This window comes from Orycteropus afer, unplaced genomic scaffold, assembly GCF_000298275.1.
Source record: "Orycteropus afer afer isolate SDZICR_OR568_19922 unplaced genomic scaffold, OryAfe1.0 scaffold00039, whole genome shotgun sequence".
NCBI classification, from domain to species: Eukaryota; Metazoa; Chordata; class Mammalia; order Tubulidentata; family Orycteropodidae; genus Orycteropus; species Orycteropus afer.
The window spans coordinates 14117265-14132965 of NW_006921626.1; the positions used below are offsets into that span (position 1 = coordinate 14117265).

Here is a 15701-nt window from a genome sequence, read left to right on the forward strand (position 1 = left end):
GACTCGACGGCACATAACAACAACAACAACAACATGTACAGAAAAAGAATTTGCTATGTAAACTTTCACCTAAATCACAATAAAAATTTAAAAAATAAAAAAAAATTTTAAAAAATTACAGTTGATTCATATGAACTCTCTCATATCTTGATATATCCAGTCCAACTTTTTCCACACTATAAGAAGACTATTTATAAATTATCTCTAATTTTTTCAGTCTTATCAAATAATACTGTCTTTAAAATTCTAGACCATAATTAACTTTTAAGGACTTCCTAATTCAGTTTGAGAAGCTCTGGTGGCATAGTGCCTAAAGCATTTGACTGCTAAACAAAAGGCTGATGGTTCAAACCAACCAGCCACTCCTTGGAAGGAAGATTGGGCAATCTACTTCCATAGTGATACTGCCTCAGAAACCCAAGGAGGGGTAGCTATGATAGGGTCTGACTTGACAGCAGTGAGTTTGAGAGTTTTAATTTAGTTTGAGTGTAAATCCCTACATCAATGCTGTCATTCTTCAAATTAGTAGTTACATTGTAGACTTTAAAGTTGTATTTATTTATATGGGTTTTCAGAACTAAAATATTTTTTCAAGTAGAATGTCTTTCAACCCCACATCACCTTATCTCCATTCTAACTCTCAGGATAATTTTGTTAAGGAAAATACCCTATCAGGTATAACTTCTATATATGGTAAGCTGTCACTATAATAATGATTTACAAAGAAATCTAGTTTTCTCTTTTCATCTGCATTTCATATGCATGACAATCTCTTCCAAAATATCTACCTTTCCGCTTAACTACCCATTTTTACAATATAATGAAAACATGAACTACTTTATAATCAGAAAAAAAGAAGTAAACATATAACTGAAGGTCCCTGTCTTAGTTATCTACTGCTGCTGTAACAAAAACTCCACAAGTTGGTGGCTTGAACAAACAGGAATTTATTTTCTCACAGTTTAGGTAGCTAGAAGTCTGAATCAAGGATGTTGGCTCTGGGGGGACTTGCTCTTTCTGTCAGCTCTGAAGGAAGGTTCTTATTTCCTCTGAGCTTCTGCTTCTGGGCAGTCTTCATGTGGTTTGGCATCTCTCTTGCCCTATTTGTACATCTGCTCGATTGTTTAATCTCTTATATCTCAGAAGAGATGGACACAAGATACACTCTACATTAATTCTCTCTAATTACCGTAACAAAGACAACCTATTCCCAAATGAGATTATAACCACAGGCATTAAAAAAAAAAAGCCAAACTCAATTCTGACTTATAGCAACTTCCATTGGGTTTCTGAGGTGGCAAACCTTTATGGAAGCAGATTGTCCCATATTCCTTCTGCACAGCAGCTGGTGGATTTGAACCACCAACCTTTTGGTTACTAGTCAAATGCCTTGGGAACTCCATCACCAGAGATCTTTAACCACAGACACAGAGGTTAGGATTTATAACACACATTTTTTTAGGAACACAATTCAATCTATAACTGCCCCATTTCCTCCAGAAATCATTCCCTGATTAACTGCAAGCAATTTAAAAAATTTCTTCAGTATAATTACTAACCTACCTACTACCCACTTAACCCCTTGTCATCTGTTGTATTATATGAACTGTCACTTTATTTCTCTATCAAATTATTAAAGATTAAGTTAAACTCAGGACTTTGGTGCATTTATCTCCAAAAAACCAAAATCACTATAGAAATTCAAAGAATTTATACCCTTACAAAATTCTGAACAAATTACCTACTGAATCACAACCAACACTCGTGGAAACAGCAGTCAAGAAATCAAATAAAATGCTGCATTGGGTAAATCTGCTGCAAAAGACCTTTTTAAAGTTTTAACGAGCAAAGATGTCACTTTGAGGACTAACATGTACCTGACCCAAGTCATGGCATTTTCAATCACCTTATATGCATGCAAAAGCTGAGCAATGAATAACGAAGACCAAAGAACAATCGATGCCTTTGAGTCATGGTGTTGTGAAGAATACTGAATAGACCACTTCCAGAAGAATGAACAAATCTGTCTTGAAGAAGTACAGCCAGAATGCTTCTTAGATGGACAGATTGTGTTTCACATACTTTGGTCAAGTTATCAGGTGGAACCACTCTCTGGAGAAGGACATCATGCTTGGTAAAGCAGAGGGTCAGCAAAAAAGGACAACTTCAAAAGATGGACTTAAAAGTGGCTACAACAATGGGCTCAAACACACAAACGATTGTGAAGATGATGCAGGACCAGGCAGTGTTTCATTCGGTTGTACACAGGGTCACTATGTGTTGGAACCAACTCAATGGTATATAACAACATACTGACTAATTTATTTAGTTATTAGAAATGGGCTATTTCTAGATCCAAGGACCACAAGAACAATAGTGTTTTTTATTTAACCAGACATGACCGGTTAGGAGAAAGGAAAATAAATGATGTGGAAGCAAAAGATGGAATCATCTAAAATTTAAAATATGAATTATGCCTCAATGTAAAGAAAATGAAAATACACTGTACCGATAGAAAACATCATGATAAATGGAATAAAGTTTCAAGTTGTCAACAATTTCATTTGACTTGAGTCAATAATCAGTGTTCATGGAATTAGCAGTCAAGAAATCAAAAAATACATTGTACTGGGCAAATCTTCTGTACAGACCTCTTTCAAGTTTTAAAAAGTAAAGATGTCACTTTGATGACTGAAGTGTTCCTGAATCAAGCCATGGTCTTTTCAATCATTTCATATACATACAAATATTTAACAAGTAAGAAGAATTGATGCATTTGAATAATGGGGTTGGCAAAAAAAAAATAATGAATATACTGTGAACTGGCAGAAAAACAAATAAATCTTAGGACAAATACAACCAGAATGCTTTTTATAAGCAAGGATGGTACGATTTTTGGCTCATTCGCTCTGGACACACCATCAGAAAACACCAATCACTAGAAAGGACATCATATTTGGTAGAGAGTCAGCAAAAACAAGGGAAATGTTCAATGAGATGGACTGACACAACAGCCACAACAATGGACATCAAATTATCACAAAGGTGGCACCGGACCAGGCGACATTTTGTTCTATTTTATAAGGTTACCATGAGCCAGAGCTGACTCAATGGCAACTACCAACTTATTGCAGTGAATTTTACATTTCACCTCTATGGCAGTTTGTTTAAGTTGACATTGTAGGAGATGTTACTTTGAAACAGAACACTTTTTCCTAATTTCTTTTAAAAAAAGACTTCATATGTGAAAAACAGTAACCTCTACAGTAAATAACTACAAAACTATAGGGTTTAAAACTTCAAAATTTAAAAGTTATTCTGCTAGTACAGGTAAGATAACCTCTACTTGCTGAAAAATTAAAATCAAAATACTAATAAACTTGTCTTCACTTACCTGTTACTTTGGTTCCAATAACCAGGGGCAAAGGAATTTCCTCTGGGAGATCTTTAAATTGTGAAACATCTGCAACTTTCCTTTGTTGTAAGAGCCTTATTTTCTGCCGTTTCTGTTTTAATGCTGATCTTTCTTCCTCAAAAAATGCAGAAGAACATCTAGAATAAATTATAAAAATCATCTAAACTGAAAACTGTTCTATACAAAAACAGAATCTCCTTGTACTTTCTTTTCCTTCATTCTTTTGAGTACTGCATTTAAAAACAGGTTCTTAGAAATAATTATTTTTTTCTCTTCAAATTAAATTACCTTTAACCTTTTAAAAACAGGACCTTATAAAACTCAAAAACTCAGATTCAAAGGTCTCGTTTATTCCTTCTTATAGAGTAGGAGGATCTGTTCATTATCCCTTGGCAAAACTGGGTCTGAATACCAGGTCTCTTTAAGTCTAAAGTTCAATGATATTCCCTATAACCCCATGGGCATACTAATATAGAGATTAAAGAAGAGAACTGCCACTGTGCAAACTTTTAATCATACTTCCTGCCTGGAAGTTCAAATACTAAATTCACTTTTATCTTTAAGGCTTGTCTTGCCTCCATCTTCACATTCAAAATATTTAAACATGACTTTTATATTATAGTACAGTTATCACCTTCAAAGGTATTAATGAGCAAGTATTGCCATTTAAATACTCTCTAAAACCAAATAAAAAACAATGAGCAAAAAAGGACACCTGGACCAGCATAATTTACAAAGTGGATCACTGTGAACAGTGATGAATAAGGATTGGAAATAAATAGATAAACCTTAGCTGAGTATATGACTTTTTGCACATTATAAGGTTCCTGGGTGGCACAAACAGTTTGCACTCTACTACTAAACTAAAGGTTGGTGGTTTGAGCCCACCCAGTGTTCCACAGAAGAAAGCCTGGCATTCTGCTTCTGTTAAGATTCCAAAAACGAAGCCCACTACCATCAAGCCAATTCTGACTCAGTGACCCTATAAAAGAGAGTAAAACTGCCCCATAGGATTTCCAAGGCTGTAAATCTTTACAGAAGCAGACTGCCTCATTTTTCTCCTGTGGGGTGGCTGGTGGGTTTGAACCACCAACCTTGTGATTAGCAGCTGAGCACTTAACCACTACACTGCCAGAGCTTCTTCTGCAAATATTCTAAACCAAAAAACCTACTGCCACAGAGTTGGTTCTGACTCTCAGCAATCCCATTGGGTTTCCAAAACCATCAATCTTTAAAGAAGTACATTGCCTCATCTTCCTCCCACAGAGCAACTATCTGGTTAGCAGACAAATGCCTTGCCCACTATGCCACCAAAGCTCAAGTAAACGCTATGGACCAATTCTACTCTGTTAACACATGGGTTAATTGTAAATACATAACTCTGTTAACACATGGTTACCATAAGTCAGAATTGACTCGACAGCATTGGGTTTGGTTTTTCTTTGTACATTAATAACTTCTGCATTGGTTGAATATACATTCAAACAATATATATGGAAGGAGCATGAGAAGATCAAAGAAAGCATCATGGGATTCTAGGGAGTTAAGCAATCTCATGTCATAAGGCCATTTTGTGGTTTTATGCCCTGACATGCCCCATATGGTTTCTTGTGACAGAGATCCCATTGCTATCATGTAACCCAGTCTTAACAGTCCTTACTCTTTTTAGCCTTGTCCATATGATCCCTTGTGATAAAAATTTCTCCCCTTTCCCATGCTAATGCCCTAGAAACTTTTAAGCTGACCAGTAAAACTTCAGCCTGTGAAATCTGGCTAACCTCACCCTGCTTACCACACATAAGCCCTCTCTCTAGTTCCAGTTTGTTGCTGCCTTGTCCCTGGGTACAACAACCTCTGTGTGGCTCTGTGTTGAAGTGTGCTATAGTTTCCTCTCTGGGACCTATGACTGCTAAACTCTATTAGTTTTCTGGCTTTCCTGCTTGAGTCTCACTTCTTCATGCTGCTCCAGAGGCACAATCCAAGACACTCACAGAACTCCTTTGGTTCAAACTTAGGACGGCATAAAAACTGACTTTCTTATATATCATACAGGATCATTTTGCAGTCTTCTTGGCATTAAAAATCCAGGACTCAGACTATTTCTCTACAGTTGACAATTATAATTTGCTTCCCTCCATACCATGATTCTTATACTTTCTCTTTTGTACTCACTTTCCTCAATTAAATTTATTTTTAACTTTTCATTTATGTGATTTGGGTGAAAGTTTAAAGAGCAAATTGGTTTTCCATTCAATAATTCATACACATTGTTTCAAGACATTGTTAGCTATCCCCAAAACATGACACCACTCTTCTCACTTCTTCCCGTGTTTACCATTTCTATTCACCCTTCTTACCTATTCCTGCCTTCTGAGCTTTAATTCTGGGCAAATGCTGCCCTTTTGATCTCCTACGGCTGGTTGTTCTAGGAGTGTGACCTCCTTCACGTTCACCTTACAGGCTTGTCTACTATCTGTTTTAAAGTTGAGTCATGGGGATGATTTCAGCTCCAGGCTTGAAGGGTGTTTAAAGGCCTTATCTTCAGGGGTTCTACCAGTCTCTATCAGACCAGTAAGCCTAGTCTTTTTTATGATTTTGAATCTTGTTTCACATTTTTCTCCCACTCTATCCAGGACCTTTTATCTATTCCTGCCTTCTGAGCTTTAATTCTGGGCAAATGCTGCCCTTTTGATCTCCTGTGGTTGGTTGTTCCAGGGAGTGTGACCACTTTCACGTTCACCTTACAGGCTTGTCTACTGTCTGGCTTAAAGTTGAGTCATGGGGGTGATTTTGGCTCCAGGCTTAAAGGATGATCTTATTGTGATCCCTTTCAGAGTGGTCAGCAGTGGCAGCCAGACATCATCTAGTTCGCCAGCCTGAGGTCATGCAGCCTGGGGTTTGCATCGGTCATTTCTGTGTCTTTGATTTTCTTTACTCTGGGTGGGGTAAGACCAAAAGCTGCACCTTGGATGGCCACTCACAAGCTTCTAAGATCCCAGTCACTACTCACCAAAGTAGGATGTAAAACACTGTCTTTGTGGTCTATGTTATGCCAATTGAGTTTGATGTCTCCTGAGAATACGGTCCTGAGATCCCCCAGGCTCAGCGACTCATTTCCTCAAAGTATTTGGTTATGGCTAACCCAATTAAATTATTATTTAACAGATTTATGAGATATGACTGGCTTGATAAACTGTAAACACATAAGTACATAATTTAATGTTTTATACATATATTTCTACAAAACCATAACCATAGCCAAAATAATGAAAATATCCATCACCCCCAAAAAAGTTTCTTTGTGTCCCTTTGTTAACCCTCTTTGCATTCCTTTCACCTCATACCACCACTTTGCAATCACTAAGCTGATTTCTGTCATGATAAATTATTTCTATTTTCTAAAACTTTATATAAATGGAACCATGTAGTATATAGCACTCTTTTGTCTGGTTTCTTTCACTCAGTGTAATTATTCTAAGATTTATCCATATTGTTGCACATATCAATTGTTCATCCCATTTGATTGCTTATTAGTATTCATTATAGGCCATAATTTGTTTAAGGAGCTCTGGTAGCTTAGGGTATTATGGTTGTTATGTTTGGGTGTCAACTTGGCTGGGCCTGATTAAGTGGCTGGGCAGCTGGTGGTAGTTATTCACCATGATGAGACTGGCAATCAACTCCATGGTGGGATCTACCACAAGCAGCTGAGTAGCTGCCTTTGGGATGTGGTCTGCTTCCTGTATATAAGGAGAAGCTTTAAGAATGGTCTCTAGCCTATGGCCTGCTTGGACCCTGCATGCAGCCATGTCATTGCTCAGCAGCCTGCTATGCTCTGCCGACCTTGGGACTTACAATGGACTTAAGTTAATGGCCTGCCACGTAGTTTGATAACATCAGGACTGTGCCTTTTTGTCAACCTTAGGGCTTCTTAGCCTCAGCAGCCAGCAGCTGTCTGAGTGAAGAAATGCCTCTAGCTCCAGTGGGCCGGGAGCAGGAGCCAGAGCTGGACCCCAAGGTTGAGGGGCTTTTACCCAGCCCCTAGAGCCTGGCATTTTGAACTTGGACTTAAAGCTTCCAAATTATAAGAATAAACTCATCCCATTTGTGGTATATTTCTTGTCAGAGCAGCACTAGGTAACCAGAACAGAATTTGGTACTGAGAGAGTGGGATGCTACTCTGACAAATAACTTAAAATGTGGAAATAGGAGTGGAGTGCGTCCTTGACCCGAGACCCTGGCAGAGAGACCCTGGCATACAGCATGACAGATAGCAGGACAGATGGCAAGAGACCGGCATGAGACGGCAGGAGCAAAGCCGAGAGAACTGACATGAGACAGTGACAGCCTTATCAGCCCACGGAGGAGAAAGCTGGGTGCCACTGGGTAGACAGCTTCTGGAGGAGTAGGTTGCCTTCAGGCGTTAATTGGTAGAAAAGACCAGCCTAAAATGGAGTAGCAGGTTGGCTGGCCCATGGATCAAGAAAGCCAAGTGTCTTTTGGGCAGAAAGATTTCTGATGGAGTGGGTTGCCCTCAGGAATTAATCGGCAGAAGTGGAGAGACCAAGGAAATGGAAGCAGAGCTGCCTCAACCTTAAGGGTAGGACCATGGCCTTTGGGGGTGGAACCACCACAGCCCCCTAGGTTTCAAAGAGCCAGACCTTCACCAACTTGGTTCTGTAGTGTGGGGTGGCTCGTTCATGTGAGCCAGTGAGATGGAGCCATAGCCACTGCCCAAGAGTGAGGGAGTGGGGCTGCCATGCGCAAGAGGGAGAGGAACAGGGCCACCAGGCCAAGGGTGTGAGGTCGCCAGTCAGGAACTAGGGGACTGGAGCCAACCCATGGAGAAGACCTGTACAGATACCACCCACTGAAGATCTGTACAGGTGCCAAGTTGACAAGAGGTGGAATTGGGTAGTTACGGTTGTATGTCAACTTGGCTGGGCCTGGTTCAGTGGCTGGGCAGCTGGTGGTAGTTATTCCCCATGATGAGATTGGCAATTGACTCCATGGTGGGATCTACCACAAGCAGCTGAGTAGCTGCCTTTGGCATGTGGTCTGCTTCCTGTATATAAGGAGAAACTTTGGGAATGGTCTCTAGCCTGTGGCAAGCTTGGACCCTGCATGTAGCCGTGTCATTGCTCAGCAGCCTGGCATGCTCTGCCGATCTTGAGACTTACAATGGACTTAAGTTAATGGCCTGCCGTGTGGTTTGGTAACATCGGGACTGTGCCTTTTTACTTGTCAACCTTGGGGCTTCTCCGCTTCAGCAGCTGTCTGAGTGAAGAAATGCCTCTAGCTCCAGTGGGCCGGGAGCAGGAGGCAGAGCGGGACCCCAAGGTTGAGGGGTTTTTACCAGCAGGGTGACCCATGGTGGACAGGTTTCAGCAAAGCTTCCAAACTAAGACAGACTCAGAAGAAGGAAGAGACCATCCACTTTACAAAGAATTGGCCAGTGAAAACTTATGAATAGCAGTGCTTGGTAAAGTGGAGGGTCCTCAGCTAGATGGACTGATGCAGTGGCTGCAATGATGGGCTCAGATGTAACAAGGACTGTGAGTCTGGCACAGGACCAGGCAGTGTTTTATTGTACACAGGGATGCTATGAGTCAGGGCCGACTCAATGGCACCTAACAACAACAACAGCAACAACAATTTCAAACATCTTTTCATGTGCTTATTTGATATCCTTATCTCTTGGTGAAGCATCTATTCAAATCCTTTGCCAATTTGTTAATTTGGTTGTTTGATTCATATTATTTTGTTTTGAGAGTTAACATTCTGGATCTAACATACCCACTTTCACCAATCAAATTTTATTTAAATATTATTTCTTTTTAACAGTTAACACATGTCCATAGTTTCAGATTTAAAATATTCAAAAGGTAGTGAAAACTCTTTCTAATACCTGTCGCTCAGTCACTCAGTTTGCCTCTCAGAGGGAATTGCTGTTATAAACGTCTTATTTATCCTTCAGAGACACTTTCGGTACACACAAGTAAAAAATGCGTACCAAGTTTTTATGCAAATGTGTGCTATAAGTTTTTGCCCACCATGTAAATCCCTTGTGTGATTATATTCCTAAGCATGCTGTGTGTGTTATATGTGTGGGTGTATCATTCACATGGGCACGTTATTTGCAAAATAATACAGTATATGCTTTTCTATTTTTATTTTTCTCAACTAGTTGTAATACACACTGTTCTGTATTTTACTCTTTTCTTAATTGATCTTAGCAAGCAATTTAATAACAGTATGTGAAAAAGCCTTCTCTGTTTCTGTTTTGTTTTCTGTTAGGTAGATATATAGTTTTCTGTCCACGGTGGTTCCATGGTAGAGCTGGGGTGATGCAAATGTTAATCTGTTCGACTGTTAACTGAAAGGTTAGAGGCTCAAGTCCCCCAGAGGTGCCTTGGAAGAAATGTCTGGCAATCTACTTCCAAACAAGAAGCCATCAAAAATGTTATGAAGCACAGTTCTACTCTGACATTCATGGGATCTCTGTGAGTTGAAATCAACTTGATGGCAACTGGTAGGTGGTAAATAGATAAAACCAAAAAAATCAAACCCACTGCTATTGAGTTGATTCCAACTCAGTGACAGAGTAGAACTGCCCCACAGGGGTCCAAGATTATAATCTTTACAGAAGCAAAACTGCCACAACTTTCTCTGACAGAGCAGTTGGTGGGTTTGAACTGCCAACCCTTGGGTTAGCAGCTGAGTATCTAACCACTATGCCACCAGGGCTCCTGTGGTAATTATGTTTGTGTGTCAACTTGGCTGGGCCTGGTTGAGTGGTTGGGCAGCTGGTGGTAGTTATTCCCCATGATGAGATTGACAGTCACCTCCATCGTGGGATCTACCACAAGCAGCTGAGTAGCTGCCTTTGGGTATGTGGTCTGCTTCCAGTATATAAGCAGCAGCTTTGGGAATGGTCTCTAGCCTATGGCATGCTTGGACCCTGCATGTAGCCATGTCATTGCTCAGCTGTCTGCTATGCTCTGCCAACCTTGGGACTTAAAATAGACTTAAGTTAATGGCCTGCCGTGTGGTTTAGTAACATCAGGACTGTGCCTTTTTACTTGTCAACCTTGGGGCTTCTCAGCCTCAGCAGCCAGCAGCTGTCTGAGTGAAGAAATGCCTTTAGCTCCAGTGGGCCAGGAGCAGGAAGCAGAACTGGACCCCAATGTTAAGGGGCTTTTACCCAGCCCCTAGAGCCTGGCATTTTGAACTGGGATTTAAAGCCTCCAAACTGTAAGAGAATACACTCCTGTTTGCTGAGGCCATCCTATTTGTGGTATATTCTTGTCAGAGCAGCACTAGGTAACCAGAACAGCTTCCTTACCATACTTTATTTAATCATCCCCCTATTTATGGACATTTAGGTGAATGTTCATCTTCTGCTACCACAAATAGCTGCAACAAATAATCTTGTGCCTGTTGTTTCACTTGTGTACAAACACTTCTGTGGTATGAATTCTTAGAAGTTATTATAGGTTGAAGTGTGTCCCCCAAAAAGGTATGCTGGAGTTCTACCTAACTCCTAGTACCTGAGAATGTGACCTTATTTAGAATTAGGGCCTATGCAGATGCAATCAAGTTTAGATGAGGCTATTATGGTGGGCCCTAATCCAGTATTATCAAAGTTCTTCTAAGAAGAAAAGAGACATAAAGATATAGAGGGAGAATATCATGTGATGATTGGGGTGGAAGGGAGGGCAGAGATTTAAGTGATGTGTCTGCAAGCCAAGGAATGGATGCCAAAAGTAATATAAGATTTTCTGATAGGTTAGAAAGCAGGATTAACACTAGAAAAGAAAAGTTATTTAACATGAAGAATAATTCTCAGAAAGTAGTATGTTGGATAGATTATTTTGATTTCTGTTTTTATATCACGTATAACAGGCATGAGAAAGCAATTGAGGAAATAAAAATTCCAACAAAAAATAGCAATAATGTGGTGTATATAATCTGATAGCTTCCTTAAATATCTTTCAGGGCAGTCTTAAAAATCTTTCTGGAACACAGTGGGCATATAGTTAAAATAATCAGATTATGTTCAAAGTCTATAAAACAAGCAAAAATGAACTTGTACATTTAAGTATAAGATTTTGTAAGTACACAAGGAACCTACAGTAAAGTTGGTTAGCAAAATATATTTACCATGTAATAAATTATTCTCAGATGTTATGTTTTGCTATTAGTCATTTAAATTTTTTAAAACAATTAACATAGCTATGATTCTATCAATCAATCCATTAATTTTATTTTAAACAAAAACAAAACATTATTTTTACCTCCGTGGTTTTCCCATAAGCCGCCTGATCTTTCCCCATTCTACTCTTGTTAACTTTCTTGTCTTCAAATTAGGAAAAGATTCCTTTAGACATACACAAAAGTCATTATCGCCTTCAAAAAGTGGTCTGTAAAGGAGAAGTGATATTTTTAACGATTAATATGAAACATGTATTTTCTTAAAAGATATAAAATTCAAAATACACATTCCAATTTTCTACATCATACAAATCACAAAACACCAACCTTTTACTTCTATGCCGTACATATACAAAACAGGCAAAATTCAAAGTGTCACAACTAAACTAAATCCTTGGCATTTATGAAATAAATAATTTTTAAAAGTTACTCAGGGACTAGTAGTGTCTGTGGCTGACATTCCAGGCACACTGAATTTTATTAAACTTCCTATCAGCATGTCCTTTAGGAGGCTATTCTGGCATTGGCATTGTATCTGGTGAGGATAAACAATTGTTAACTACAGAGTAACTTTATCCCAAAGGTAATATCATCACCAAGGAGTCCTCTTTGGGATTAAATCAGTTTTAGAAATCTAGAGGACTCTAGAAGTTTAGTTGTTAGAAATCCCAAAAGAAAGAAAATCATACTAGGACACTAAAACCTTTATGCATAAGGAAAATCTGTAGGCAAACAACAAGGACAAACAATTCTGAGTCTGAAAAACCAGGAAACAGTCACAGCAGGGATGCATAAATGCATTAGGCTCAAATATGAACTTCCATGATTCACAAGTTCCAGAACAGTCAATTGGTTTGGAAAACAGAGGACGGAAATAAAAGGAAATAATCAGCAAAGTAACTACCAATGGGCATATGGACATACGAGCATGGATTAGAAATCTTGCAGAATTGTTCCTAAGTAAATTCTATTGCTGAATTACTGGATTTCAGACAAAAAAAGTCTTACTATGTTCTACATAAACATTTATGTATGACTAAGGGAGCTCTGGTGGTGTAGTGCCTAAGGCACTTGACTGCTAACCAGAAGGCCGGTGGGTCTTAACTTTCCTCGGAAGGAAGATGGGGCAATCTACTTCCATAGTGATACTGCCTTGGAAACCCAAGGAGCGATCGCTATGAGTTGGGTCTGACTCGACGGCACAAAACAACAAGAAGTGTTTAAGAATCTTATCTTTCTAAAACATGTATTGAATCATTTTTACCATTAACAACAATTTTCCTACTCTTATACTAGCACTATAATCTCAAGATTTATAAAATAAGTCTCATTCACTGAAACTAATGGTGCTTTGTTTTAGGATATTTCCACTTCATGGTCTTTGTAAATTATAATTCAAAGATACTTTAATTTTTCACAACAACATACAACTCCTTCCAAAAAAGGGAAAAAGAAAACTATAGGAAATAGAGGATTGAACTTAAATGAGGAATAGAAAAAGAAATTCAGGAAAAAATAGAATAAAAAATTTTTAGAAAAGGTTATAGTTCATAACATTTGAAAATCTTAAATTTCTAATTCAAGGAATATTCATGATATAAGCCATGATACATACTTATCAATATTTGAGTAGAACCATTCATATATGCACCATTTATGTGCTTTCGGAAGCTTGAGCAGGTTACGTAATCGAAAACCAATCTTCTGTGAGGCTTTCTTATCTGGTGTTGACATTGTTGCTGTAAATTTCTATGTAATAAAAAAAAGAGACTAATTACAGCTCCAATAAATGAAAATAAGTATCTATAATATTGAACACATTTGTAAAAAGGTGGTTGTTGTTAGGTGCCGTCGAGTCGGACCCGACTCATAGAGACCCTTCCTTGGGTTTCCGAGGCAGTGTCACTATGGAAGTAGATTTCCCCATCTTCCTTCCGAGGAGTGGATGGTGGGTTTGAACTGCCAGCCTTCTGGTTACCAGTCAAGTGCCCTAGCCACTATGCTACCAGAGCTCCCTGTAAAAAGGTATATTATGGTTAAATACTCAAAAATCTTCAACAATATGCAACACAAATTGTTTTGTTACTGTTCAACAAACATTCTGATTAACTTTTATTAACTTAAGTCTCCAGATGAGATGTATTAAAATACTTAGTTGAATTACTAACATAGTTGAATTAGCTAAAGCAGCACTTAGAGAAAAATTTATAGCTATAAATGCCTATGAAGAATAAACAGCTCAAATAAATAATCTACATTTCTACCTTAAGAAACTAGAAAGAGAAGAGCAAAGTAAACCCAAAACAAGCAGAATGAAGGAAATCATACAGATTAATGCAGAAATAAAAAATGGAAAAACATTACAGAAAAAAAGCTGATTCTTGGAAAAGTTCGACATTATCAACAAACCTTAGCTAGGACGACCAAGAGAAAAAAACAGATGAATACTTTCTTAACCTGATAAAACATACACTGTCCTTCATTTCCTTCCATCCCAATTAAAAAATCAGTAACATGTTCAATGGTAAAATACTAAAAACACTCTCATTAAGGAAGAATATGACAAAGATTCTACTATTATCACTACTTTTTAACACAGTTTTGGAGGAAGTAGCCATTTGGATAAGAGGAATAAAAACTGGAAAGGAGAAGACAAATTACCACTATTTGCAGGTGATATTATTGTCCCAAAAAACTCAAAAGAATCAACTGTAACCATTAAAAACTTAATAGAAAAGTAGATGAAATCAAAATTTACATTCAAATACCAGTTCCTTAAAAAAATCACCCTTTCCTATATGTAATTGGGAAATGGTAAGACAACAAAACCAAAGAACTATCCTATTTACAACAGTGACAATGGCGATAACAAAGATTGAATACCTAGTAATATAGTTAACAAGAAATAAGCAAGATCTATATGGGAGCTCTGGTGGCACAGTGCCTAAGGCATCTGACTGCTAACCAGAAGGCTGGTGGTTCAAACCCACCATCCGCTGCTTAGAAGGAAGGGTGGGCAATCTACTTCCATAGTGATACTGCCTTGGAAACCCAAGGAGGGGTGGCTATGAGTTGGATCCGACTCCACAGCAGTGATGTGAGTTGTTAAGTGGAGAAAGATTTTAAAGTCTACTGAGGGAGCTCTGGTAGCATAGTGCCTAAGGCACTTGACTGCTAACCAGAAGGCTGGCAGTTCAAACCCACCATCCACTCCTCAAAAAGAAGGTTGGGCAATCTACTTCCGTAATGATACTGCCTCGGAAACTCAAGGAGGGGTCTCTATGAGTCAGTCCAACTTGACGGCACATAACAACAACAACGACGACAATGAGGGACATCAAGGACTTAAATTAGTGTGACAACGAACAGTTATAGGATAGATGTCTCAATGCTATTTCCCATAAATTAATTATATTATTGCAATACCAACAAAAAATGCCAACACGATTTTTTCCTAGTCAAGCTAAAGTTCAAATGGAAAAATAAATGTCCAGGAATACATAGGAAAAATCTAAAAAAAGAGTAAGTAATTGGCATAGTACCTAAGGCATTTGACCTCTAACCAGAAGGCTAGCTGTTCAAACTCACCAGCCACTCCACTGAAGGAAGATTGGATAATCTACTTCCATAGAGATACCGTCTCAGAAACCCGAGGAGGGGTTGCTATGAGTCAAATCGACTAGACCACAGTGAGTTTGGTTTTGGAATAACGGCTTAAAAAAAACTAGTTGCTGTCGGGTGGATTCTGATTCATAGCAACCCCTATAGGACAGGATAGAACAGATGTGTAGAGTCTCCAAGGCTATAAATCTTTACAGAAGCAGACTACCACATCTTTCTACCACAAATTGGCTGGTAGGTTTGAACTTCAGACCTTTCAGTTGGTAGCCGAGCACTCTAATCACTGTGCCACCAACCAAACCAAACCAAACTCACTGTCATGGAGTCGGATCCAACTCACAGCGACCCCTCCTTGGGTTTCCGAGGCATAATCACTACAGAAGTAGATCGCCCAACCTTCCTTCTGAGGAGTGGCTGGTGGGTTTGAACCACCAACCTTCTGGTTAGCAGT

The 15701-nt window shown here is 38.8% G+C and overlaps 1 protein-coding gene across 1 annotated transcript in view; it reads right to left on the reverse strand.

Moving 5' to 3' along the window:
* Positions 1-15701, reverse strand: part of LIN9 (lin-9 DREAM MuvB core complex component) — a 137047-nt gene that overhangs the window by 79143 nt on the left and 42203 nt on the right. Inside the window, exons 5-7 of the mRNA XM_007936977.2 lie at positions 13245-13378; positions 11713-11838; positions 3395-3552 (exon numbers count right to left, since the gene is read on the reverse strand). Of these exons, the coding sequence (XP_007935168.1) occupies positions 3395-3552; positions 11713-11838; positions 13245-13378 (418 nt within the window). The remainder of the gene's footprint in view (positions 1-3394; positions 3553-11712; positions 11839-13244; positions 13379-15701) is intronic.